This window comes from Opisthorchis viverrini (genome assembly GCF_000715545.1).
Source record: "Opisthorchis viverrini unplaced genomic scaffold opera_v5_21, whole genome shotgun sequence".
Classification (NCBI taxonomy): Eukaryota; Metazoa; Platyhelminthes; class Trematoda; order Opisthorchiida; family Opisthorchiidae; genus Opisthorchis; species Opisthorchis viverrini.
The window spans coordinates 2,667,738-2,695,212 of NW_008751677.1; the positions used below are offsets into that span (position 1 = coordinate 2,667,738).

Sequence of the window (27,475 nt, forward strand, 5' to 3'; positions counted from 1 at the left end):
ACTGGACCAAACATCGCGTGAATAACAAATTTGAAGACTACACGTACCCTTGGTTCCAAAAATTTTATATGTTTCCTGGACGTGATGCCGGGGGGCGGGGGTTGCTGGACGAACAAGACGGGTAATTTTTGTAAACATGCATCTACTGAACATGCGCCAGTTCCCAGTTGTGCATCTTCACTTTGTGAATAGGTTTACATTTGATGAAAGTAATATTGTTTTTAACTATTGGCGATTCCTTGCAGACAACTTCTATTAGTCACCCGTGTTTAAGACATCTACTACGCATCGTCAGCCAATGGTTAGCAAGCAGTGGTTCGGCTTCTATCCCCACACGCTTGTTTTTTTGGATGACCTGTAATGGGTACGCCCGACGTAATGGCACCAAATGACACCTGGTACATCCCACTTTTCTTCGGAGAAACCCATGAAAGCGGACCCTTCTCCTATGTAGAGATGGTTTTGAATTTTTCCGTTGCAATCCGCTCTCAGGAAAGCGAACTGTTCAGAATCAAAGAGCGTGTACTTTCTAGTTAACCTGATTTCCAAGGGAAGTTCACGTTAGCCTAGTTTATCAGCTATAAACCAGGTTACATCAGTTACAGATGTTACGGTTTCAGTCACCGGAACATGGGAAAGCTGGAGAGGTGCAGCCAAGATCCGAGGCTATGTTTTGGCCAGTTTGTCATGGTCTGGACAAATACGCATTGAAGTCGATAATTTTGATGCAGGAGTGCCGGTGACTGCGCGTGTAAGCAATCTCTGTCAGTATCTTTAACCATTCGAGTCCCGGGATCTCCATCCCGAAAGAGACGGCAGCTGTCGACGCCTACACACAACAGGCGATAACACATGGTCAAAAAGCGCGCATAAAAGATGGTCGATCGAAATTGGTTAAAAGTGTTAAGGGTTAAAAGTTCATGAGGGGTTACAAATGCATATCGATTCTAGTAAACAGCGGGCTCAGACCAGGGAAGAGTTTGGCCAGGAGGGGGGAAAGAAAGTACAGACTTCACCCCTCCAGTCTCTTCTATTCAGCGCATGGCAGAGCGAAAAGTTCTCTGGCATACGGAGTGCATATCTTTACCAGCGTAGCATGCAGAGCATGAGTAGTTCATCTGTCATATGAAAGTTCCTTTTTTGGGGAACAGTCTGGCATAGCTCAGCATTAATAATTCGATATTCATACCACTTTCGGAGGCATCGACGGTCAAACGCCTCTGTACGTACAGGCCTGGTTTCTGATTCATAAAGTAGTATGGATAGCAATGCCGCAGTGTAAGCTTTACCCTTGACGGACGAACTGACACCACGTCAGTGCCACAAGTATCGGAGGTTGGCAAAAGTTGCTTTGGCCTTCCCGATGCTAGAAGTAACCTCATATGTAGCCGGTCCACTGGAACTCATGCGACTGCCCAGATAAATAAATTTATCTAGGACGTCGGTTGGCTCGTCGGCAAGCATAAGGATTGGGTTTGATCCGCCTTGTCTTATAACAGCACTTTACACGTTGCTGGTGTGAAGCGCATGCCAAACCGTGCCGATGTGAACCAAGAAGCGCATTATCGTCCGCACACTCAGTGTCTGTGAGCGAACGTCCCGCATCTCGATCCTCGAGGTTTTTGAGGCGGGCAGGGAATTTCAGGCAGCGAGAGAGGACAACTTTATCTTGAACTATTGTATGTGACAGAAGATTGCTGTATATCTTTGCCCGCTCACAGGAGTTCGCATACAGTGTCCTCATAAGAGATATTAATTTGGAAGGGATACCTTTGATCGTAGGTAATGCCGAAATTTCTGACGATCAACAGAGTCAAAAGCAGCCCTCAGATCCAGAAGGACGATCAACGTGGAACGTTTGAAGGAATGGCGCTGTTCAAGACCCCCCAGCCGAGACGAAATCCAGCTTGATTCTCGCTAGTCTGCTTCTTACGGTAATCGATCAACCTGCTCAAAATAGTGCCAGGGAGCTCCTTGCAAGCCACGGCTAGCAGACTGATGGTACTATGGTTTCATATGACATCTTTACACCCCTTTTGAGGACCGAAATCATTGCGATTCGTCCCATTTCACTAGAAATCTGTTTTCGTCCAAAATATGCACTAGTTTTTAGTCTGTTCTTGTTGCCGACCGAAGGAGTCACGATGAAATCCGCCTTTAATATACTCAGAACTGCCGTTTATCGAGGTGTGTGCTGATACGACAAATAAACACCGTTTATTTCATCGACTGGCACTCATCTTTATGGAGACAAATGACCACACATCGAGGAGACGATTGTTTACTGGGATCCAGTTCAGTAAAGGGATTTCAGCCCTGGGACTGAGTGCAACTTTTGCACCGTAGGTACCACGGGCCATTGTGTCAGGACCACTAGATACCCGAACAGTGGAACGTGGAAAATCTGAGCCTGTCCTAAATGGCTTGAGATCTACCAATCAAGTCGAGTTTCGGAGACAACATACATCGATAGAGGGAAAGCAAGGTCTCAACAAAGGATGCCTGTTGCCCGATTTGACAAAGTACGCACAATAAAGGCGGCGACGTGGACCAGACCTTTTGAAGTTTGTAAGTTATCGTTTGCCGAAGAGAGTGTTGTTTTCCATGCCAACTCAGATTGGCGTAAACAGAGAGGTGGCCAACCCTTGACTCGGCAGAGGAGTATGAAGGAGATCACGAAACGCTTGGGTGCTGTCGGTGCTACTCGCTTTCCAGGATGGGGACCGCGTGATCCTCACTGTGCCTGGTTGGAGACACTATAAGATATGGCTGCCAACCGATGTCAGTGGCGTTCTTGTTGTCAGTTTCTGTCCAGATTGCCTGAGTGAATGTCTGGAGGTGTAGGCACCTCGGAATGATCGTGGTAAGCTAGCACTACGTCCACCTTTATTCTTTTCTTTACAATAAGGCTTTCAAATAAATCATGGTTGTACGGCAGTGAAGCATCGGTGTTGAACACTGATGTCATGCTATCGATGATGACGATGATAATGAAGTGATTAATTTAATTCATTTTTCTGGGCGACAGTTTCGACGCGGAACAATGACTGGGGATTTAGCAAGTTGGTCGATTAAACCGCATCGTTCAGTGGGTGGGAAAGGGTCTGTGTGAGGGGTCCATTTCTATCGAGCCATTTAGATTTCTTTCTCAATTACTGCGCCAAATATTAGCCTTCATCCCCAAATTATTTTACACCCGGTGCGAGCGATCTGACGAAAAATCTCTGGAAATATTACTAGTATGAGAGAAACAGCAAAATCCACCAACATGCGCTGGGTGTAGCGATCTGAATTCCGGAGCGGATTCTGAACTTGTTCAGCGGTGATGTTGTTGCTCGAAATCAGACACCTCAAAATGCAAGCGTTATCGCTTTCAGGGCTTTCTTTGATGATATCACAAGTTTTAAAGCAGCTGGTTGCTTAAGCACTCATTCGCCCATTGATTTACTCAACGTGCAAAGCACGCTATTCCATGTGTGCAGCGTACAATTAGCTTCAGTCTGTTAGCGCTGTTGCTAGCATTTGGAACTGGCGTGCATTCATTTCAATACGTGAGCGATATAGCAAGTTTCGAGGTTGGTAAATATCTCATGAACCTGTTTCAGTCAGAGCACGTTAGGCCGATAGAAGTGTCTACTACTGGCCTTTTATGGCACTCCTACATAAGCTAAAGCGATCGTCATACATCACACTTTCAAATTTGAGCTCGAGAATATGATAGTACCCGGTTAGAGAAGCCTTTTTTGTCGAAAAGCGGGAGTCCTCTTTTAAGAAATGAGGGTACAACGTGGGGGTTATGTAGTGCCTTGTGAGCAAGGTGATAGTACGGTTACAGTTGCACTGATTGCTCATGACAGGTAGATGCGTCGTACGACTGGGTATGGCAATCTTACTATCCTTATGAAAGGTTACGCGGTGGCTCATATCACCTACCAGGAAGTAAAATTGCACTCATATGTTCTGCTTAATGACATTGCTCGATGTCAGCAGGTCAACCGAATTGATAAGTATTTTGATAGAGGTGGGATATGTGCTTGACCATGAGTCCTAGCTATTTAGAGCCGCTATCAAACTCCAAGTCATGATAAGCGTAGAGTGGAGCCAATTGGCTTTTGGATTCCGTTCTTCTTCACCGAAACCGAATACACTTCGTATTCGAATAACCAAACACACTCATCATGATCGTGATCATCTTTGCTTAGGCTGAGCAGTCTACTATTTTCTCAATTAAGATCTCTTTAATCACTTATTGGTTTTACTCGTGAAGCCCGTGGCGGAAATTCCGTAATAATTGTGGTTAGATTTTAGGCCTGACCTGGCTAGTGCGGTCAACTGTCGATTGTCATAGAAAATGGTTTTCTTTCAACCACCTGCAACCATGGAGTAGAGTGCAATTCATCTAGGTCACCAGCAACCATGGAGTAGAGTGCAATTCATCTACTGGTTTTCGTTACCGGCTATGGACGTCAGCGTTCGTGCGGACGTTCCCTCATTCTGGGATTCGTTTTCAAAACAGTCTGAATAAAGTCTGTGGATGTTGCAAATGTACATTACAGTTCACTCAACCATTAAATGCCACTTCAAGCATACACCACCGCCCGAAGTTCAAAACAATAAAAAAAAACAATCAATCGGCTGTAATACCCTTCCGATGCTTAGCTGCCATGCCAACGGAATGGGCACAAGGGCTGGAATACTGGTAAGCCGGAACAGGATTTTGAGGTTGGGTTCGAACCATGGATGTCCCGGTGCATAAGCTGGTGCCCAAACCACTGAGCTCCCCGAAGTCCAAAGCTACTTGCGCAATAGTAGTGCGATGCTGTTTGATCAGTACCTTCGCACGGGCCTAGTCTAGGTTATATAGAACAGAGATGACAAACCGTAATAAATCACCGTGACAATGGACTTGCCATTGACCGATACAGAGTTTTCGCCCTCAAACTGTGTCATTCGGAACATGTACTCTGATCCTCAGTTGGTTACTGGTAGGATACCATAGACGAGTAGTTGGATCGGTGAATAGATTTGTGACCATGCCTGTTGGAATAAACACACAGTTTTTTCTAGCGTAAACAACGAAGTGATGTTTCGGCATGATCATCTAACGGTATCGGATACAAACACGCAATCCGCATCCGATTTCGCAATATTGTTGTGACAAGTATTGTGGCTTCAGCTACGTTGTTTTCCTAACTCACTAGGTTGGTTGTTCTGATGGATGGATTCGTGACCAATGTGAATCGGCGCACCCCTAGTCCCCATCACTGCTGCTAGGATAGTCCTCAATCGTCAGTTCAGCTTCAGCTACTCGCATAACAACACTGCGACTCTACTTGGTGGGTATATTTGCCCGAATTCAGTACATCGTACAGACGGCATCGTATGCATCCGCATATTGATAGGCCATCTAAGGCGTTTTTGATGGAAGTGGAGTGATTGACTAGTAGAAGTTTCGTTTCTGATTATTTTTTTTGTACTGATCGTTATCAATCCGACTACCGACTGGTGTGTGCTCTGCCAATGGACATGATTATTTTAGGTGAGGTCTGTTTTGTAGAGCAACTTTCACGTGGCACTGGCGATTGCCATACCCCGATATAGCGAATACCAATGGATCAGCAAAATATCAGAGATAACTGGCGAAAGGACTCGGATCGCACCACAAGAATCACATGAAATAAACAATTGCAAAGGGCTGCGGTTCTTTTCTGTATCCCGTCTCATGAGGGAAACACTGACATCTTCCAAGCCATTTCCCCAGGGGTTGGCGCCTTGTTATTATACTATATTATAGCGCTGTAAAGATAAAGATATTACCCAGATGAACCAAAATGTTAAAACTCCATTTTTGTGCATCAGGAAACATGTGACTCGGTCACGTCACTGTCTTTTAGGCATGTGACAGGATTTAGGCCGAGGTGGCCCGGTGCTTAAAGCTCTATTTTACTGACTGGAAGGTCAATGGTTCGAACCCAATCTCTGCACCTTGACTACTCCTGCCTAGGGTTGGGCAACCTGACAGCATCTCAGCCCTCGCACTTCTTCCGGGTGGCATGGCAGCTAGGCACCGAAAGGGTATCACAGCTGGACGATTTTACTCCAAAATATGAGCATATCGAGACAGGTGGTACAGGTGTGTGTATGTAATAGCTACGGAAACTGTATAGTGTGAAATTACGAACCATAACCACTGATTATCTCTCCAGTTCCCACTAATTGTCATTTTGCCGCAATATTAGCGTACATTGAGCTCGAGTTGGCTCAGCGCCACCTTGATAGTAACAGCATAGATGTTGTCTGCTCGGCTCCAAATTTATACTAGCTCTCTCTCCCATGCAACTGTTCCTTAGTGGCATTTCCTTCTTTAGTCTCATCCTCGAATGTTTCTGTGGATGGCTACCAATTAGGAGACTGAGGGTAATTGTTTTATATTATTTGGAGAGTCTAGGCTTTATCCAACGCCATACACTTTCCTCAAATGTCGGTATGTTGCGGTTTAAAGTAACCGTATTTGAACATTTTAATACTACTCTAGTGATACAGCCTTACAGATAGCATTCAATAATGCGATGTCCCTGAGTAGTTTCGATCTCAAAGGTATTCAATGCTGAAGTACAGTTTACAGTAAAAAAAAGAGAACTGCATAGCCATCAAATTGCTGAAGACACTCCATACGGAAAACGGACAAATTTAGACAACCACTAACCCACCGCTACGCACAACTACGCACTGATGATGTCACCTCGATTGGTGATGAAACGTTTGCAACCAAATTGCCCAGCTCGGCGAACAAGCCAACGACCATCTACACTATCTGAGCTACCGACATTTTCCTCCATAGAAAACTTATTTCATGTTGTGTTTGGTATTGCACAATTTGACTTCTGTCAACGAAGATGATACTGTTTTCCTACCTGAGGCTACATGTAAAAGTACAAAGTGGGACACAACGAGCAAACGCCAAGCAGCTAAAATTATTGCCACTGGGTAGTCTCCGGTGGAATGCGTTCACCACCCACAAGATACCTTTGTTTTACATGCATTGTCGAACTTTTGTGACGCTACAGTTTTCTAGTCATGCAAGTTATTTCCGGCTTCTACTGATATTTTCACACAGCTGACCTTCCAAATGTTGCATCAGGCCTCGATTGTTGACATTTTTGTTAAAGGAACTACATAGTCATTACCGCACACTTGAACACATTCCAGGTCAGCTATTCAACTTTACGAACATTGCCGGGAATGTATTTTCGTACTACGCTACTAAGCTTAAAGGTTTACTCAATAGCATTACTCATCTCTTGTATCCTAATGGAAATTGGAACCAAACATTTTTTGGATAGCAGCCAAAGACAACGGGACAGCAACGAATATCCGACTAGCTGTGTGATTAACTGGAATCCGGACAATAAACCGCGCTACTCGCTCTCGTGCGCACCGCACCGCACCACATTCGCCTCACGTGACATGATGTCTAGCTCATCTAGTTATGACAGCAGCTTTGAGCATGACCCATTTGGTTTAGAAGATAGTTTTATTGTTAAGCGTATAATTCGTATTATTGTAAGGAGCTCTAGAAGCTCTGAAGAATACTTCTCAACAACCACGCTAGAACGAAATGCTCATCACCTTTGTCTTGATACTTACCATCATATCTCTTGGTTACTTCTCTCAGGCGATTCGGGAGACCATCATGAAGCTGCGTGATATGAATCCTCGACTGTATGACGAGCGAAGCAACCGAGTGTGTATCTATGCTCTACATTCGCAAATGACTCTATCCAAACAACGCGGACTTTTTGAAGTTCCACCTGGAGGGAAACGAAAAGTGATCGTCTCCACGAACATTGCTGAAACCAGGTGAGTTTTACTCGAGTTTCCCACTTCTGTTTCTCACTCGTCCAGTGCATAGACGATGCACCCTACAATGGCAGATCGGTTTTACCCCTCTTGGGACTCATCTGGTGGGTACAGCCCCTAAGTTTCCAGCAACCATATATTCGTACTCGAACACCAGATTGTACGCGATTGGCGAAATACACCCGTTCGGAAATTAATGTGATGGTGAACCGAGAGGTAACTGAATCCCAGTTGATCCACCTCTATAGCTGAATGTGTTCTACAAAGACCGCCTCATTTTTCATTTGCTGTGATACTTAAGAAATCGTGGTGTATTTTCTTGACGCAGTACACTAATTATAAAGTTGCTGAAAACTGACAGCCACAGCGGCCTTCACTCCCCTTGACCGTCTTCTTCTCTCTCCCTCCTAGAATAGGATTGTTGGAGTACGTTTGTTCGAACAAGGAGCTTAGTCGGTCCTCAGCAACGCTTCGATTGTTTCCAGGTTGTCCTTCAAGTCTTTACTCCAAGCACTGTTCCCCAAAATGATCTTTGAGTTTTGGTGGGAGTGTTACCAAATGTCTGCTCAATTTTCCCTTCTGAGCTGAGTGAACTATCCAGAATGTCTATTGGCTCCATCGGTTGGCAGCACACATCCCTTGCTGCGTCGCTCACCATATTACAATTTTCAAGACTGAACTGAATATTTGGGCTTCATGCATCCCCTATAAGTAATTTTAATACCATCTGCCTCAACTACCTAACTGCCAGTTCTCAAGATTAGTTTCTCGCGTTAAAAAGCTTACCATCAATTAGCGACTCTGATGGTGCACGCATGTCTCTTACACATCAATAGCCTCAGGAATAGCGGAGCTGGTGGGTTGCACAAGCGCGGGAGATGGAGGAGCTCTTTGGTAACGAGAAACAGTCGTTCCTTACTTAAATTCATCTGATCAACTGACCAGCTAACCGGTTCGCGGGAGGGATGAACCGGTAATTCATTCTCAAAGTAATCTTTAACTGAACTCCTGTCGTTCATCCACTACAGAGATGCCTTTGTAGCGTTGACGTTTACTACCGCCTTTTACTGTTACAAGTGATGCATAGAACCCGGTCATACTCTTTGGAGACTACCTTGCTAACTGTAGGCAGTTCACAAGCACCGGTCGCCTACTGCCTCTTTCATTGCCGAATAATGACGGCATCGTAGAGGATGTTTTCCCCTTTTTCCTCTCCTACTTAAGACCCTGTCTTTTACGATTCGCTTATCCATGACAAGCACGGGTATTTCATAGTGATTAGCTGGGGCGCTCACGAGTCTAGAGCACGTCCGCTCCTATTCGTATGACTTTTCCACTTGCTCTTAACCACAACTGTCTACTTGTTTTCCCTCCTCAAAACCCCTGGTGTGAAATGTCTAGGCGTGGCCCTATCGAGTAACTTTAGTTAGTCTTCCAACATCCAATCTGTCGTTGGCGCGGTGCGATATCCAGCTTTTTATGCTGAGACTCGGAGCGCTTTCTGTTTCCATCAATCTTATCTGTGGGTTTGTTGTTGTTGATCAAATCTTGCCCTGTTCCATTCATCATTTCCATCTTGCCTGGATTCCCTAAGAACGACTACTTTCTTATCACCAAATAGCTAAACAACCACCTCTCTAGATGTAATAAAATTTCAAAGAATTTCACTGATTTCACTGTAAGCAGGTTTATTCATGGATGTTTCTCCGCTGCTTTTTGTAATCTCTCTCGTGTAATTGCCTCAGCTGCAACAAATTACTATCTACTGAACTTTCAACTACCGTAATTCTCTGACCAATTACTTAACTTTTTTCCTGTGTACATCCACCACTTCATTGCGTGACAACCCCGCATCTCGGTTGATTTTTGGAGAGGTATGTTGGTGGATAGTTTAAACATGTTTTGTTCTGAACTATCTAAAATTATTTCAACGGCGTTGTAAACCCTTATGTTGGAAATGCGCCTAATGATGCATAAGGCTTTACAAGGCTTAACTGCGACCATCAAGAGCACATCCATTTTTTTCACTGCAGCGTTTCAGCCTATGACCCTGCATTGACACGCTGCATTTTTTCAGCTAGTATAGCTACACGTAGGATTTTGAACCGATGCCATGTGCTTGTATGTGCTTGTGTTTATTTTAATTTCGCTAAACGACAGACGGCATCAGTTGCACCTCTCCTCTAGGGTGGAATGTTGGAGCATCAACTTGCTTTCTTGTCATAGAAAGCTGTCACACACGTGCATTGGTTGGTGTCGCCACACAGTCTTCTGGCTTGAACATTGGTCATCTGCTTGCCAACTTCTTCAATTGTGTTGCTTTCTTCACGTCGCTCTATACTTCAGGCTGTCTGCACCAACACTTATGGCGAGTCCAGTAAATCAAATAGGTAATGGAACAGGTGAATGCTTATTCTTCTGTTCGTCCGCCAACGTCGACTGACGGAGTATTAATTCCGGGTAGTTCGACTTAGATGCAATCTATTTTGCCTGTCAGTCATCAACACTGAGAGCCATGAATGTACGTTCCTTGTTCAGCTGTAGCACCCGTTCGGTGCCTAACTGTCATGCCACCCGAAGGTTGCCACCCGAGGGCTGAGATACTGCTAGGTTGCCCAAGCCTTAACAGGAGAAGTCGAGAGGCAGATGTCGGGTTTGAACCACGGACCTTCCGGTCGGTAGTTTACGCTCCAACCACTTAGGCTGTCTCGCCCATGAATGTACGTTTCACACCGAAAAATGTTCCCCGTAGTTCAGTAACTCCAGAACAGGACGTACGTTCCTGGTTTTTCGTTATCCACGGGCGCACCTCGAAAGACAGATGCCCCCGTGAAGTGGATACTTCTTATCGATGACGAATCATCAAATCGTGTACACCAATCCCATCGAAACATGGGCGAGAATTAGACTTCCTTATACAAACGTGGCTTTCATGATACTCGCAATAAAAATTGGAATCAGAGCAGTACAGTCGAATATTCTTTGAATCCTATTTCCGAGTGAACGCTTTCTAGAGGAACCACATTATTTTACCTTGTCTTTCTACGAGTTTATCCTTGCCATTGGACATTTGTTGCCTCTCATGCGATTTTGAGTCTTCGGACTAATATATTAGGTATCTAACTCCCTATGTTCCTGCCTCTGTTTCAGTGTGACCATTGAAGACGTGGTTTATGTGATTGACAGTGGTCGAATAAAGATTACCAACTACGATCCACTCTCCAACACCAATTCCTTGTCTCCAGTTCTCGTCAGCCGAGCAAATGCTGCTCAGCGACGTGGAAGAGCTGGTCGGTAGGTATAGATAGTGTTGTTGACAAAATGCCCATTATTCTGCATGCTGATGTATATGTATTTATTGTAAAAAAACAACAGGCATCGGGCGGGGTGTGTTTGGACCTAACTATGAATTGGTCGTATAGAGTATCCATCTGCTGTTGATTTTCACTGTCCTTACTTTAAGTAACTCACTCACTGGGTCGGGTGTATGCAGTTGGTGTATCCTATTTGGCCACTGGAACAATAAATAGGAACGCCATTGGTTGATGAATATTTGCGGGCTAGCAGCTTTCGGAAACCACCGGCTGCTTCAACGTAAATGACACAAAATCAGACCAAAAGATGACCTGCGGGTTGAGACGGTATGTCAAGGAAGGAGTTAGTTCGTACATCAAATGCGATTGACTGAGGCTCGCTGTACAGGGTAAGTGTGTTGTGGACGTGGTCAAGTTTTTGTGTCCCAGCGTTGCAAGCTTCCGAGGTTTCCGCTCCGCTGCTTTTGAGAAGTGGCATGCCGTCCCTATAATACCTAGTATATCTGGTACGGCACGAGGGTCGGGATACTGCTACGTTGCCCAACCCTAGACAGAAAGGGTCGAACGGCGGCTCCGAACCACGGACCTTTTCGTCAGTAACTTCTAACCGTAAACTCTGAGCTATCTCGAGCTCAAAATGTTTTCAAATGTGGGGAGAATTCTTATTCATCGCATTGCAACCCTAGAAGAAAGGGTCGAACGGCGGCTCCGAACCACGGACCTTTTCGTCAGTAACTTCTAACCGTAAACTCTGAGCTATCTCGAGCTCAAAATGTTTTCAAATGTGGGGAGAATTCTTATTCATCGCATTGTGTGAACTACGAGCCATGGCCGAATGATAGCAGCATAGACATTGGCTTCTCAATGCTTACAGCCCTCACTCACGAGTTCATTTCGCTTGGTAGTAGAACTTCCTGCATCAAACTAATGGTCATAAAGTTGGGCCGAGGCAGCATTTAAATGACCAGCCATATCTCACTATGCTCATTACTGTTCCTCTATGTAGGTATGTAGGTGACCTTTGTGGCTTGCCGCTTAATGCCACATCGTCAGTTTCTTTTTAGTATCATCTTCAACCGATTTCCCGTACATTGTATCTCCTGGCACTATCGTTTCGAGTGCTACTTGTTCGACTCCAATCGTATTTCTATTTCGTGTATAAGCTGCGGATGATCCACTCTAACTGGATATTCTCAGGTGTTCAGGGGACTACGGTGTCGTAAGTGACTCTGTGGCCATCGTTGTACAGACCAAGTCGAATTATGGCTAGCACTGGTTAGCCATATATTTGGTGCGTCCACAGACCAATTTTCGCACACACTGCAGGCTTCAATGGTTCTGTTGTCCCTAGCGATTATGGGAAATGTGATACACCCGTTCGGCGTGCTATCAGCTTCATAAATTACCCCCTTTTGTTCACCCTCCCGCCTTGTTTTCTCGGGTTTACACAAGGAGTCCAAATAACTGCACATGTGGTCTACCGCATGTAACATTACCCATTGCTCACTGGGTTCACTGGGCTCGATCAATATGACAAGATAGTCCGAAAGTGGAAGCCAGTCCATCAAGTAGATAATTAGATTTGGATGTCACTTAACGTCAATTCACGGAAACAGGACAAATGAAGCTGTACTTGTTTCCGGTTCAGCAGATTGCAAGTTTGATGAGGCTAAATCCGACAGCGCGTCCATTTTTCAAACAGGAAGCCAAATAATTAGAACTAGATCCTTGTTGCTTGGTTCCTGTTTGTTTATTCAGTTCAGTGCCAATCGCTCTGGTCCTTCAATCACTGTCGATGTCATCTACTCAGTCTATTTCAGAATTTTTCGAAGTAACGACTCGTGGAAGAGCGACATCCTTATAAGGACCCAGATGATTCTCTCCTGCTTAGTCCGATGTCTGTTAACCTCGTCTGTTAACCTTTCCGTTTAAGTTTGGTTCACTACGTGTTCCCTTCATATTCACCTTTCGGTTTCACGGTTGACACAATTTCGGCATAAGCGCGCCTCCAGTTTTAGTTCTTACCATTTGCATCACAGTTACACGTGTGGCAGTTACTTCCCTAGACGCTCACTTTTTCGAGTATTATTGATTTGCAAAGTTGTTGCGGCTTGATTGATCTCCGCCGTCTATATAGGCAGCTAGTTCACCAGCATAAAGTTGGCAAGCTAATGATCGATGTTACTTACTTGGCTCAGTTTCTATGGCGTAGATAACCTCCACATATCTGAACAAAAGAGCGAATCATTTATAAGGTCAAGAAAGGGGAATGTAGTATGTCGGCAGGTATTTTGAGCATGAAAACAACGTTACACTGTGATGTAATACTGCAAGTTTTTGATCACCAAAGCTGTGTTGACGCCATTAAACTTCACTTGAAAAGAAATGTGAGTCCTTTTCACGGATTCTAAACAAGGTTTTCGCATTTCAAACTTAGATGTAGGGAGCCATGTGGTTCGACTTTTACAAAGCATGCTTACTAAGCGCTGGAAGATCGCGGCACCTGCCGTTTGTGTCGCAGCTCAGGTACACCGGCAGTTAAAACCATTCTATCATTAACCACTGGATTATGCATTAAAAAAAATAAATAAATCGTTCAGCTGTAACACCCTTCCGGTGCCTAGCTGCTATGCTACCCGAAGGAAGCATGAGAGCTGGGATACTGCTAGGTTGCCCAAGCCTAGACAGGGGAAGTCAAGAGACAGAGGTCGGATTCGAACCACGGTCAGTGCTACACTTTTTTTCTTACCACATCGCGCAGACCCCATATAGTAACACTTACAAACCTGAACAACCGGTTTCACGACTTTCCCTTCACTGTTGATTATGGTTACGGTCACGAAGGATAGTTCTTCTCAGACCATTGTCCTTGCATACCTTTTTGTTAATCGTCGCTTTCTGATTCTGTCTAGTTTTGGGATTTTCCATCGGCCAGATGACCCCGGAAGTAATAAATTCGAGGATTAGAGAACCTCCTACGCACCAGGTGTACCTTTTCTGATCTGACGACCCTATAAGGATCCAAACATTCTTGGATGAGAATCCTAGCGTCTCTTATTTGTGACCTTAATACATCTTAATACGAAATCAACATGTTTCAAAGCATCGTTCGTTCATCTGTAGCACCTTTTCGGCGTCTAACTGCCATGCCACCCGAAGGAAGCATGAGGGCTGGGATACTGACAGGTTGCCCAAGCCTAGACAGGGGAAGTCGAGAGGCAGATGTCGGATTCGAACCATGGGCATTCCGGTCAGTAAATTCGCGCTCTAACCACTGAGTCGTCTCGAAACATGCAACTTAATGAATAATGGTTAGACACCACTTGGGACATTTCCGCTTAAACTGTCTTGAAAGGAGTGACGTAAACTAAAGTGTATGGAGCCCAGAAATCCAAACTACGCTGATTCGCAAAAATCCCAGGAATACCTTTTAATAGTAACTAGTCCAGTGAGACTAAATTATCAATTCAACTATGACATGACAACGAGAAAACATCCACATGACGCTAAACAACTATCACTCATACGAATGAGAATTAAGTTACGAATAGTTCAATCAGAATATATTGACGGACAGTTCATTCTCCTTGGTCGGATGTATCTGTAGTTGGTAAAAGATTTCCGGCTTCTCACTGGCTTATCTTGCTACTGGAACACATACTTTTTGACGATTTGTACGATCATACATTAAGCTTCAACTCGAGTCTTTGAATCCAATGCATCATACTGGCGACTATTCAAGTTCAGCTCTATGAGTGGAATATTTGCTGTTTAGTACAAATTCGGTCGCATTACGGCGTAGGGTAGCAAAAACCTGACGCTTACTAGCATCGTGTATAGCCATACGGTCATATTGAGGAGGGAATCACCACAGGGGACGGTGTGGATTAGATGTAATCACAAAGGTTTTGATAGCACCAAGTTTCTCAGGCGTATTCGCAGCTTTCCAAACAGTCTAGGAAAATCAAAACTATCGGGCTTTTCAAGGGTTGTTTTCCTAATCTTTTCACTCTTTCGAGCTCAGCTGATGGTTACGACCGTCAGCTGACCGCTGCTATATCAGCATTTTCGATAGCAATGGTTCGCCTCCGATCTAATAGTTGGTACAGTTCTAAAATGTGTTGAACGTTCGCGTTAGTCCTTCATTCCTCTTCTGTTTTGATTGATCAAATCTCGCCAATCAGTTTCCATGCCAAGCTGTTGAACTGATTCTCATAATGATGACTGACATGTGTTCACTTCTGTACTTTGTCCTCCACGTTCTTGCCTACTAGTGTGCAGATGGGATATTGCTACCACCTATTCTCCAGATACGTCCAAGATAACATTATGGCGGAGTATCAACTCCCGGAAATGCTCCGAATGCGACTGGAAGACGTCATTCTCAGGATTAAGGTAATTCGCCCTATTCATATTCCCGAGTTTCTTCCATGTTCTTCTTACGGGGTGCATCAGAGAGACCTGTCTCCCACTAACTCGTTGATTCATAAAAGTGTATTCCCTCCCGTTGAGCAATAACTGTCAGATGCAAAAACACTGACACAACACGAATGACCCTATTCCGTGTGGTCAGCTCGAACCTGCCAATCACACAGATTATGCCAACCCGAAGGAATGGAACTCGCATTCAACGAGTTCTAAAGTTCCGTACCTCCTCCTTGTTTATTTGACGGGGGTTTCCTCTTCAGAGAGGAAGGGAGAGACATTCTGATAACTGTGCACTAAAATACAACTAGTGTGAACTTGATCGTCGAGCACATACCGTAACACGTGACGGTAACACTGGTCCTTGACAATCTGAATGGCAAATGCGTCCATCCGTGATTGACACAATTGATGCAGTTTTTATGCCAACTTGGAATGCAGTATCTTATCTTAATCGGGTAGTATTGACAGACGTTTTAGAGGGCCGTTCCATCTCATTGATCGGCCATTGTGCAGTCTGTTTTGTTCATGAACAATTCAACAAATAGAATGGCCAAAGTGGGCCAAGTTATCTAACTGAACGCTTTGTGTACCATTTCCTGACTAGTGCCTGGCATATGTTCACATCTGTGAACGGTCGCAGCAAGCCTGAGTTTATGTGTAGATTGGCACACCTATTATGGTAGGTGACAAGAAAAGACTTGAAGAGCGGGCGTTTCGTGTCGGCTAGTACTACGCCTAACCAGAGCAGTGCTTCAGAAATTTGTTCACCTGAGTCTTCAAATAATTTCTGTAGTTTACTATTATCCCGCGAAGAGTTGCGCAGGAACTCTTTCGGTAATCACTTTTTAGCAATAAATTTTTTGTTGCATCAGGAAACAAGTTCACTCGGCAACTAATGACTGCACGTGGAGTGGTCCAATCCACGTGACTGATCGATCGGATCTGTGCGCATTCTTCTTCACTGCGGACACTCTCCGTCCCACCTTCACACTAACTAGACGCTGAGAATGTCTAGTAAACACCTTTTCCGTGCGAGAGTGATTGTCAGATACAGAATATGAGTTATGGTTTGTGGGATCTCTTCTGGTCAATACAGATCTCTGGATTACGAGATAAAGCGAGCGATTTGTACAAGTAAAATAAGGGTTATACCACTTGACTCCAGCCACGGCATTGTTCGAGCACACGTCTCTATTCTCTTTCCCACCTTGCATTGATGCATATGTATTCATTCCAATACCTGTAAGGCATCTCTGTAGCTCATTAATGTTGAGTTGAGTTAGTTGAGAGGTTCCCGGAGCTCGCGGGCGCAATGGGGGTTTGGCTGATGATTTGAGGTTGGTGAAAGGAGCCACGAACACAGCTCTTGAAACCTTCTTCTCGAGATCACTCGCACACCCTGATCAACATTGGATGTCGTCACGGTCAGCAACTGTGACTGAAGCGTGGAAAACTGTGCCAGCAGCGAACAACTGTGACGCGGATCCGTCGAACGCCCAGTAATGAAGAGCCTAAGGATAGATAGGGAGCTTTGGTGAGTCGCATATCCCGGGAAAATGAGGGAAACTTTTGTAGCGATAAACAATCACACCCTATTCCAGCTAATCCGTTCTACTAAGTAAGGTGGTTGTTTGTGAAGTAAGCTCGAAAAAAGACTGGATTTCAATCCACTCACAAAAATGTCCTCTTGAACACTGCAAAACCGTTCAGCTTACTCCCGTCAACTCACTCTCTGAAAAGACCGAATGAACCCGAGTGGAACATTGATACCAGTTCGTTGTCGGAAAAGAAGTGCATTGTATAATTTAGTTGTTTCAGCTCAACAGAACAAGACCTGGTCTCAATGATTTGCATTCTGACAACCTTACGCCAAACCATCAGTGGTGAGGAAAGAGTACCGACAGAATGGAACGTGTCTGAGGTGAATCCCACTTTCTAAAAGGATGCAAAACCGCGAGAACCTTTGGGACATTCGTTTAGTGCCGCAGCTTCCAAGTCTTTCTCGGGTATCGTCCCACGAAGGTTGATCCATCATCGGGGATCAGGAGTACCAAACCGGACTTCTCCCTGGTCAAGATGGCATCGATCATACCTTCAGTTTGCGATGAGTACTGGAACGACGCCATGCCTTCCGACGACCAACAGTGATCGTCATCCTCGACTTCAGATATGCTTTTGGTCCCATCAGTTGTCAGAAACTGTGGCAGTGTCTGGCGATGAATGTCGTCCGTCCTAAATTCTTGTCTCTTACAAAGGCTTTATAGGTCTCCTCCCTTGGACGCGTGCATATCTTCGGCAAATTCTCCTTTGAGTTCATCACATCCAGTGGTGTCAGACAGGAGTGCCCTCTGTCGCTCTCTTCAACTTCGAAATCGATGTAACGCTTGAGTCTACCGTACCTGCCTTTAACATCTCGGGAATGGAAGCACTCAAGGACGTTCAGTCATTGACATTGCGTTCGCGTTGCTCTCTTTGGATCAAACCCTTCGGAAATGCAAACTATTGTCAATGACCTAAAGTATTCTGCCATGCTTCACACCTGCATGGCATAAAGTGCTGTGCAAAGCTGGCTGGAATCAACCCCAAACCTCCTGCATGCAGGTGAACTCATCGATATTGTGGATAGGTTCGTCAGTTTGGGCAGCTGCATAAGTCCCGGTGGACTGGCGAAAGGCGAAATCACTTTCCGAATTGAAAAGGCCAGGGCAGCGTGTCGCGTACCCCATGTATTCTGCTGTGCACCAGCAGGTAAAGGAGTAGACTCCTATGCTTTGCGCGTGGAGCGACAGCTTATCTTTGGGGTATAGGGGCATCAACTGAGTTGTTGCGAGCCACACTGAGTGAATCGACTGAAAATTCTTTTCGAACTGTGTGATGTAGACGCAGGCTCATTCTGCCGCCAGTTCCCCTTTGGAGGGAAGGCTGATTGTGATTGTGGTCAGTTTGCTCTTAGCTGGAGTAGCCATGTGCTTTTCGAACTGTTAGACGCAGGGTCATTCTGCCGCCAGTTCCCCTTTGGAAGGAAGGCTGATTGTGATTGTGATCAGTTTGCTCTTAGCTGGAGTAGCCATGTTTGAAATGAGCTTGTTCGGTTAATCACTTTCGGGATGTATGCTGGCTGGCTCTAGGTTTCCTTTCAGAGAAAATTTTTTCCACATGTGGGTGATATATCCATTTAAATCCCGTGTTTTAGTGGGAGAAAGCTATTAAAGTTTGTTATGCTGTCATCGAGTAAACCGAACGTCCGCGAAACGAGAAGAGCCGCTTTTCTTACACCTTAGAAATGAACTGAATCGCCTGATACGCTTGATTAGAATACGTTATAATCCATGCTAGCTGTGAGGATTTGTCCATATTGTCGACTATATCGTCTACATATCGCCGGTGGAAATGCATCTCTTCTGTGCTTGAGTTTAGCTGATGCTCCTCAGGACGACCATGTAAAATACCGAGGGTGAGCCTGGTGGCGAACCCAGTGTGACGCCATGAAATTACACATCAGCTACGAACCACGGTAATAATTTCCCTAGATCACTACCAGCAATGTCCAAGCCTCTATATTTTTGTTTTATGTATTCAGAGACAACAAATGGTTTCTGTAAGCAGGTCGTTTGTAAACAAGGATGATATGCATAACGCGATCTTGTTATTCATGTTCACATTAACTTTCTTGGTGGCGTCTACCATTTTGAATTTGCCGAAGGCGGTGCTAGTAAACTCTACGACAAACCGGTTCAACAATTGTTCAGAACTGAATCGTATAAAACTGGTAAGAGATTTTTGAAGAGGGAGGCGCGTCCGTACCGTCAGATCAAATAACGAGTGGAGGTAACTAGTAGAATAATCAACTATTGTCTAATTCCCAACACAAACCACTTAGTGACTTTGTTTTCTCATCTCCTTTGGACGCTGATTTCTGCTCTTCTTACTTCCATCGTGCATGTTGGTCATATTTGGTTTCACAGTCAATTCGTGACTACATACTTCAAAGAAATTATGGTTGTACGGTAGCGAAGCATCAGTGTCACTGATGCTTCACACTGATGTCACGCTGTCGATGGTGATAATGATGTATGTACGGTATTTGTTAGGATGATCTGGTTTATTGCTTGGATAATCCTTATATGAGTCATGAAAGTGCGATAATAGTGACCTCCGTAGCCTTGTCAATGTCACAACTTGGATTTATCCGCCGCCATTCTACATCTGTGACTCTGTCATGTTTGTTTTCTAGCTCTTGGATCTTGGCCCTGTAAGCACATTCCTAGCATCCTGTCCCAATCCTCCTGACCCGAAGGCTGTGGAACGTACGCTTCATTTTCTTCGTGAAATCCAAGCGATCGACATGACTGAGGATTCGGCCGTTCAGCTCGAATCATCTGTGTCAAAACACTTTACCAAAGGAAAGAAACGGTGGCGTCGAGACCTGAGGGCTCGTGCCCAGGCTGCTATGAAGCAATACAATGAGAGCGGCAAAGATATGCTGGAAGAAGAAGAAGCGGAAGATGAAACTCCATCGGCCGATATCTCTTACGGAGAACTACCCGGTGACAACTCAAAACTCACTCCTTTGGGTGAGCACCTCGCCAGGCTTCCCATGGACCCCCAGTCGGCAAAACTGCTTATTCTGGGTGCGCTGTTCGGATGTTTAGAACCGGCACTTGCGGTTGCTGCTTGTCTAAATTATAGAGATCCATTCGAAATCCCACTGGAGCAACAAGTCGCTGCTACTCGTAGCCGTGTGGAGCTATCCCAGAATTCACTCAGTGACCATTGGGTTTACAAGACAATCATCGAGGTATAGTTCCACGGTCCTTTTCTGTGGTTCCGAAATCGTCGTTGCACTTGATTCTTCATGTGATTCTGTTCTGGTACAATGAGAAATTGAATCTTTCATTCGTTGGAATTTTGCCGCTTTATGCACGTTCTTGCACAAAATTTCAAGTGTAGCGCTGGGTGCGCCATAGCTTTGGGTTCTGAGTTCTTTTTAAATCTCACAATGGATAATTTACTTGCGTTATTTGGCAACCCTGTGACCGTAGAGTTTTCGATTTCAACATAGGGACCAAATTTTTAATATGGTGCATAGATGTCACCCTATTGGTGACCCACTCCGCCAGATGCCTGACTGCCAACAGAGCCGTGTGCGCTTATTCGTGCTCCCCGAGTTTTTGTACAATTTCGTTGAATAGGTGTCTAAGTATGAATGATGCAAACGAAAAGGTAGGTATGTGAGATCTTGGATTTACTCGCTTCGTTTGTCTGCGTGAAATGCTGGTTGTACAATAGGACGATGAGGTTTCGCTGTGACTTTTGATAGTTGTGGGGCTTGCAGAATCACATCACGCTCCTGTGCCTAGTCCTTCTCCCACTATTCTGGCCCAATCATCCTGGCTAGACAACACTGTCGTTGTCATTTTGACACATCCGGTATTTTTCATGGATTGGTTAACTGTCTCAATCGGAATTCAAGATTGTGGGAAGTCTGACTTCCCGAGTTGCGTGCGCCAACTCGGACATTTTGGGGTTCACAGCAGGACACCGTGAGTAATACGGAGATAACTCAATGTGAACCCGGCTCAGAGCGTATCATGACTTCACGTTTATTTTCCAAGTGGTGTTGTTTGCTGCTGGTTTATTTATAACCTTGGATTCGTAAACCGTCTCAATAGGAATTCAACATTGTGGCAAGTCTGACTTCCCGAGTTGCGTGCGCCAACTCGGACATTTTGGGGTTCACAGCAGGACACCGTGAGTAATACGGAGATAACTCAATGTGAACCCGGCTCAGAGCGTATCATGACTTCACGTTTATTTTCCAAGTGGTGTTGTTTGCTGCTGGTTTATTTATAACCTTCATTTTATCATCGCATTCCCTAGAATTACCGTCAGCTTCAATCTGGCTACGATCGACGAAAATTCTGTGATCGATACTTCATTCGTGAAAACATTGTCAAAGTGAGCTTCTTCGTTCATGTCATTTCTGTGAAGTCCTTCGATGATGTGATCCAATTTCTCCATTTGTTCCATATTCATGTGACTGGATAACATTCTTTCTACCTCATGTTTAAAGTGAGAGCTTGGTTCCCATCTAGGCACGTGTTTCGAATGCACAGATGTTACTGCATGGAAGAATCTCACACTGCTAGAGACCAGATGCAGTTTATCCTGGGCCACACCAGCCACATCTGCTTTTTGACTGTCACTTGCAAAATCACAAGCCCATCAGATCCTCCTTGAGGATCGTGAAAATTCAATCAATCAAATTCAATCAAATCAATTATCTAACTACCTACGGGTAATCAGGTCGCCCACAAATCTTTGATAGAACTAGTCTTCTCCTGACGTGATGCCATCCCGAATGACGGCGAAAACACTTTGACAACGCGCCGGTTTTGCCTTCTTTTGGCTCACCAGGCAGGCTTAGTTCCCGAATTTTCATCATTCTTATTTCATAATTGAACGCTAGTTTGTGAGTGAGATTATACACTCGTTTGCAACTTAAGCTGATGTGAATGAATTGAACTCAGCTGACTATCTCGTTCCACCTGAACCATGAGGCTGTTAGAGAGTATCGCCTAAGATTGAGTCTTCCGTTTACACAAACTTCTAAAAGACTTAAAAGCCTCATCAGTCCTGTTTTCATTCTATGTTGTATCCCCCTGATCCTTATGTCTGATGGCAGCTATATTTACGCGGAGCTGCAGTGGATTTTTTCGTTGCACCAGTGTCAAGCTGAAGGAAATGTCAGAATCTAATATCGGGAGAAGTACTGACAGAAGCAATATATCATCGCGCAGAAAGCTTTTTCATCAATCTGCGGTTCTATTTATGACCTATTCGTATATCTGACTGAGGTTTAATCATCAACATAGTGGGTAGACTTGGAACGGCGAACCACATCGGCTACTGGAACGATAATATGGGCTGTCCACTATTTAATCTAACACTGGTGCATCGTAAGTCAGGCTGTTTTTGGGACTCTCCTTGCGTTCACTCTCTGCACTCCTTACTGTAGTTTATAGGTGCTCCAGATGGTTTCGCATACAGCTGAGCGCAGCCCACTTGTGTTGAGATTTGTCCTGTGCGGAAGTCCAATAGTGTGGCCTAGAGTGTCACAGGCAAATTCCAAACCGATGATGGTACAGTATGTGTCCATTTTTGAAGTAGCTTTACTGAAACCGATTCTCTCGGTTATCAAGGGTGTGTTATTTAGCTTAGATGCTATTGCGGGTCCCGATTTTGACGCCAGAAACTCATATTTTCTATTTATCTGCAACTTAGACAACAGTCAAGTGAACCAAAGATTGTGCAGCGGAATGAAAATTTCTGGAGTACAGACTTACGGCTGATTTGAAAAGTTGCGTGGAAAGATGAAAAAAATGAACCTCGTGAAGAAACTAATGATATATATCCATAGTTTATCTAGCCATTTGGAGGAGAATCAGAGGCTGCACTATGAACAAAGTTGAGTTTACGTTTTGGCCGAGCGTTAGATTTTTCGTGTTGGGCATCCGACAAAGAGACGTTAAAACAAGCACCACCGTGCTTGCTAACCACAATGTTAACAAGTGAATCCCTTGATAATCTGCTGCACTACAACGAGGTAGCGTTTTTTCTCGAGTAGTCCGAGGAACACAGCGGGGTGGACACTAGATCACACGTAGAAGGACAAAAGAGGCGGCAAACCTGTAGGTGTGTTTTGGGGGTACGTTCTGAACGGGAGACTGTGATACACCAGGGTCTCAAAGCCCGCTATTCCTAGTAATACTAGCGAGACCCAAACATTAAGTGCTCCAGAATATGAGTACTGAGCAATTCATCGACCACTCTTGAGCAGCAAACAAAGCCTACTTGGTAAACACGACTGAAACATGCACTACACATCCGTATTCACTGACTACAGCGAGGAGCATGTTTTGACTGGGGAATTCGGAATGAAGTTAACTACAGTGTCAAACTGTGCGTGCGTTGGGTCTTTTCAACTTTCTGTTAGGTCCTCGTGATTCTCCCTGTATGTGACTAGAAATCATTGAAGATACGCTGTTCAAGTGGAGACCACCCAACCCATCATCTGGACTGTATAGTCAAGGTTTTTCTAGTTGTGCTTGGGTTTGCTTTGGGAAAGTTAGTGAGGATTTTGGGTCAGTCCCGTTGCTGCTACCTCACTTCAACAGGATGCACAATGGGCTTTATTTCAACCCTGTTTGTTGGTGTAGGTGCCTTGTCCTTAACCACTTTCAGTAAGGATGTAACTTTTAACCCCTTATTAAAAGATTCTCTCCTGAGGTGTTTTATGGCAGTTTGGCACTAGTACCCTTGGGTACCGAAATGGCCAATCGATAAACAATACTTCGGTTTTTTTCTAACTGAAGCGCTTTTGTCAACGTTTTTCCCAAAGATCATTTGTCACCTCTCTGCAAAGTGTCCTCATCGCCAACAAACCTCTTCTACCTTTGGCATGCATAGTATAGTATTCTACAATCCTCAGTCTATCCGACCATTAAGCTGGTTTTATCTGTGCACAGTATTAGCTTGCAGAAACCTCACGGAGAGCGCGCCGTTGAGTTTTCAGTCCTCTATGAATTCTGACAGATTCTGTAGTTTGCAGCTTTAATTACTGTTTTTGTGAAATCAGCGTGTTATAAATGAAGTGGCACTGCCATTTGGCATGGGTCACACAGGCTATTAGCATAATAAGAACTGTTTCGGTGCGCCTTTCGTTTGATTTGGCATACAAGGCCACCCAGAACCGCGATTTGGTGCCCCCACACCGGACTTAACCACAGTATTTGCTTCCAGGAACCATCTGGATTATTCACCACATAATTCAGCTTTTCAAATTCCTAACCGAAGTCAGCACAACGTATGATTTTGGAACGCTAGACTGATTTGATACAGTTCAAGCTTTTAGCATCTCACTACTACCGTCACGTAATTCCCACTCGCTATTGATCTTACCCCCTTGGGACGTTCGTGTAAAAATCACCATTTTTCATGCCTTCCTGTCCTCGAAACACTATATTTCACCTGGTGAATGCTCTTGTAAACAATGCTCATTTCCACACACAGGATATTCTTCGCCTAATGGATGATCACGCGACGCTTTTGTATGAACGCAAGTACATTGGCACACCGAATCCGTTGGACAAAGATGCTAACCGAAACAAAGGTAGGCATGGTATTGTGCACTACCACAGTTCATGAGCCAGTTGATGAAAAAACTCATGGTGCAATTTAGTATGTTCAAAACGGATTAATGACAGTGGCTACACCTTGGTATTAGCACTGGTCATTTCCCCAATCCCTTTTAGACGTTTTTACCTCTCGAACCTGATTATTTCCTTAAAATCATCCCATTTTGGGTTGCATCTCCAGTCATTGACTCGCTTCTTGCCCACTGGACCTTGCTGGATCCCTTTCGACCTCATCTCTTCGTTCTCGATCGTTGTTGATGGGCTTGAATGACGTAACTATATCTCAGCCCCTTTCTAGTTAGTAGTTTCGTCGTAGCTGTGGTACCAAAAAGGTGTTCGATAAATGTCGATAGCGGATTGAACAGATACCACAGCACTCCTAGTTTCTGATGTACTATACTAATTGGATCACCGATCATTGATAAAGCTCATGTCTGACACCACAGCTCCGCACACTGTAAAAGTCATTACGGATGGGTCTCGTAAACAATCCCTGCTCATTAAGCCACGTCGTTTTTCGCGATCGCTGGTTGGTACTTTATAAACCTGCGCTGTTTCAGTTCCATCCGCTGCAGTTAACAATGTCACTAATAATTGTTCTGCCTGTGCACCCTTTCGGTGACTAACTGCCATGCCACCCGAAGGAATCAAACGGTTGCCCAAGTCTCGATAACAGCAATAGAGATGCTGAGGTTGAGTGCGAATCACTAACGTTCCGGTCAGTAAGATCGCGCCTTAACCACTGAGCTGTCTCAACCCCGATTGGCGTTAATCGAGTTTCACTTTTCGATATCCACTCGTACGACGACAGGTAAACGATAGGAGTCAGACAAACAGGAACGATTCGCTTGACACGAATCGTGTCGCAACACAGCATTTTAGAACAGATGTGTGAAATTATGTTCTTACAGGCGAACTTTGTTCTCATGTTTAAAGCAACAGCCATTGTATCCTATTCAATGTACGTCTTTTTACCGTCGGGTCTTGAAAATGCACACCTCGATTAGCCGATTTTGGTTCGTCTGTACTGGCAGATTCTTCCGTGTAGTCGAACTATAGTAGAATCTTGTAATAGAGTTTTTAGGTCAGCTCGCATGTCGTGTCAAAATCTCAGCGCTCCTGCTGTACTCAGCAGCACACGGAGTAGATATTGTAACCCCAGGATAAAAATACCTTCTGGTGCCCCTCAGATTACATTAACTCGTTAGATGGTGATTTTAACCCTCGGATTATAATTTGTTAGGCGAAGCGAGATGGCTCAAGTGGTCAGAGCGCGAATTTACCGACCGGAATGTCCATGGTTCACACCCGACCTCTGCTTGTCTAGGCTTGGGCAATCTGGCGGTAACCCAGCCCTCGTGCTTGCTTCGGGTAGAAGGGCAGCTAGGCACCGGAAGGGTGCTACAGCTGAACGGTTTAGACGAAGCTTTTCGGTGGCATATGATCCTCGAACGTTTAGCTTATCTGAAGAGAAAACAGCTTGTACTTCAGCTATATTTACCTCTTGTCCTCATCCACTTTCACGCTTTTGGGTCAATGGTGACGATGTCGTTGCTCTAAAGGCTTACCTTATCCATAACTAGCTCTCGCATGATACTGTTACTATAGGAAGGCTTACACGGGTTGTCACAACCGGCTCCAGAGTTTTTAAAAGTTTCAGCAATATCAACATCGTCATCATCAGCATCAGCTTCACCCTCACCTCGTCATCATCATTGACGATTGGCGCTTCACTACCGCAAGTTGGTCCTTATGGCTGTGCCTGCGAAGATATCGCGAGCTACGTAAGTGAAGTACTAATTTGCGAAAAGCAACGGAGTCATCAACAGTGGCTTGTATTAGCTCACCTTCCTGTAACCAGATCGATGGTACCACACGATAGTCAGGTTGTCAAGAAGTCACTCGCAGTTGTGCAGTTCATGGTTGTATATGGGCTGGGATACTACCAGGACACCCAAGCCTAGACAGGAGAACGACTAGGATCGTCAACCAAAAACTTGGGCTCAAAGGCCTTAGCACAAAGCAACGGTGTTTAACGTAAAACCGCCAGATCCACGGCATTTATGGGGAGAAAGTTACCGCACGTGTTCCAACTTTTACCCATTGACTAACTTAGTTTGAGATGCTCTGCGTGCTACATGCGCACTCTCCAGTATGGCTCAATGGGTTGTAGAGGTGCACAAACCGTCACACTGCGATAGGGTTCAGTCTCTTAGTGACAGGAATATATGTGGTTCTATCTCGTGATGCACACTCAGGCGTCTGTTTTCAGTTACTTTGGATGCATACTCCATTGTGAAACCGATGGTTTCTGTGCTGCAATTCACCCGAGCATTGCTGCTGGATAAAAGCTTTTCTCGATGAAATCACCTCTGACTCCTGTGATTGGTTTTATCGCTTTTGTTTAAATGCTCTGGTATGCTAGTCCTCATTTTGGAAAGTCGAAGTTTTGCGCAGAAACAGGCTAACCGGAGTCTTTTTTTGTCAGACCCTATGTGGCTTGCTAACTTAGCGTTTATGGAATATCTCATGATCCACCGGAAGAAGTCCGTACTTACTAATTATACAGTATAATAGAAATTTTGAGTACACTCCTATTTAAATAGCAACTACAGATCAGAAACCATGCTGGTTTTCCGTTTCTGAGAAAACCTTCAACTAAGCTGTTTGATTTAT

At 44.7% G+C, this 27,475-nt stretch overlaps 1 protein-coding gene across 1 annotated transcript in view; it reads left to right on the forward strand.

Annotated features, from left to right (window-relative positions):
* T265_01921 (hypothetical protein) overlaps positions 1 to 27,475 on the forward strand; it is a gene marked incomplete at both ends in the record, with an annotated part of 64,653 nt that overhangs the window by 22,615 nt on the left and 14,563 nt on the right. The window contains 6 exons of the mRNA XM_009166047.1: positions 7,676 to 7,860; positions 11,011 to 11,154; positions 15,449 to 15,569; positions 19,837 to 20,400; positions 21,483 to 21,560; positions 24,675 to 24,774. Of these exons, the coding sequence (XP_009164311.1) occupies positions 7,676 to 7,860; positions 11,011 to 11,154; positions 15,449 to 15,569; positions 19,837 to 20,400; positions 21,483 to 21,560; positions 24,675 to 24,774 (1,192 nt within the window). The remainder of the gene's footprint in view (positions 1 to 7,675; positions 7,861 to 11,010; positions 11,155 to 15,448; positions 15,570 to 19,836; positions 20,401 to 21,482; positions 21,561 to 24,674; positions 24,775 to 27,475) is intronic.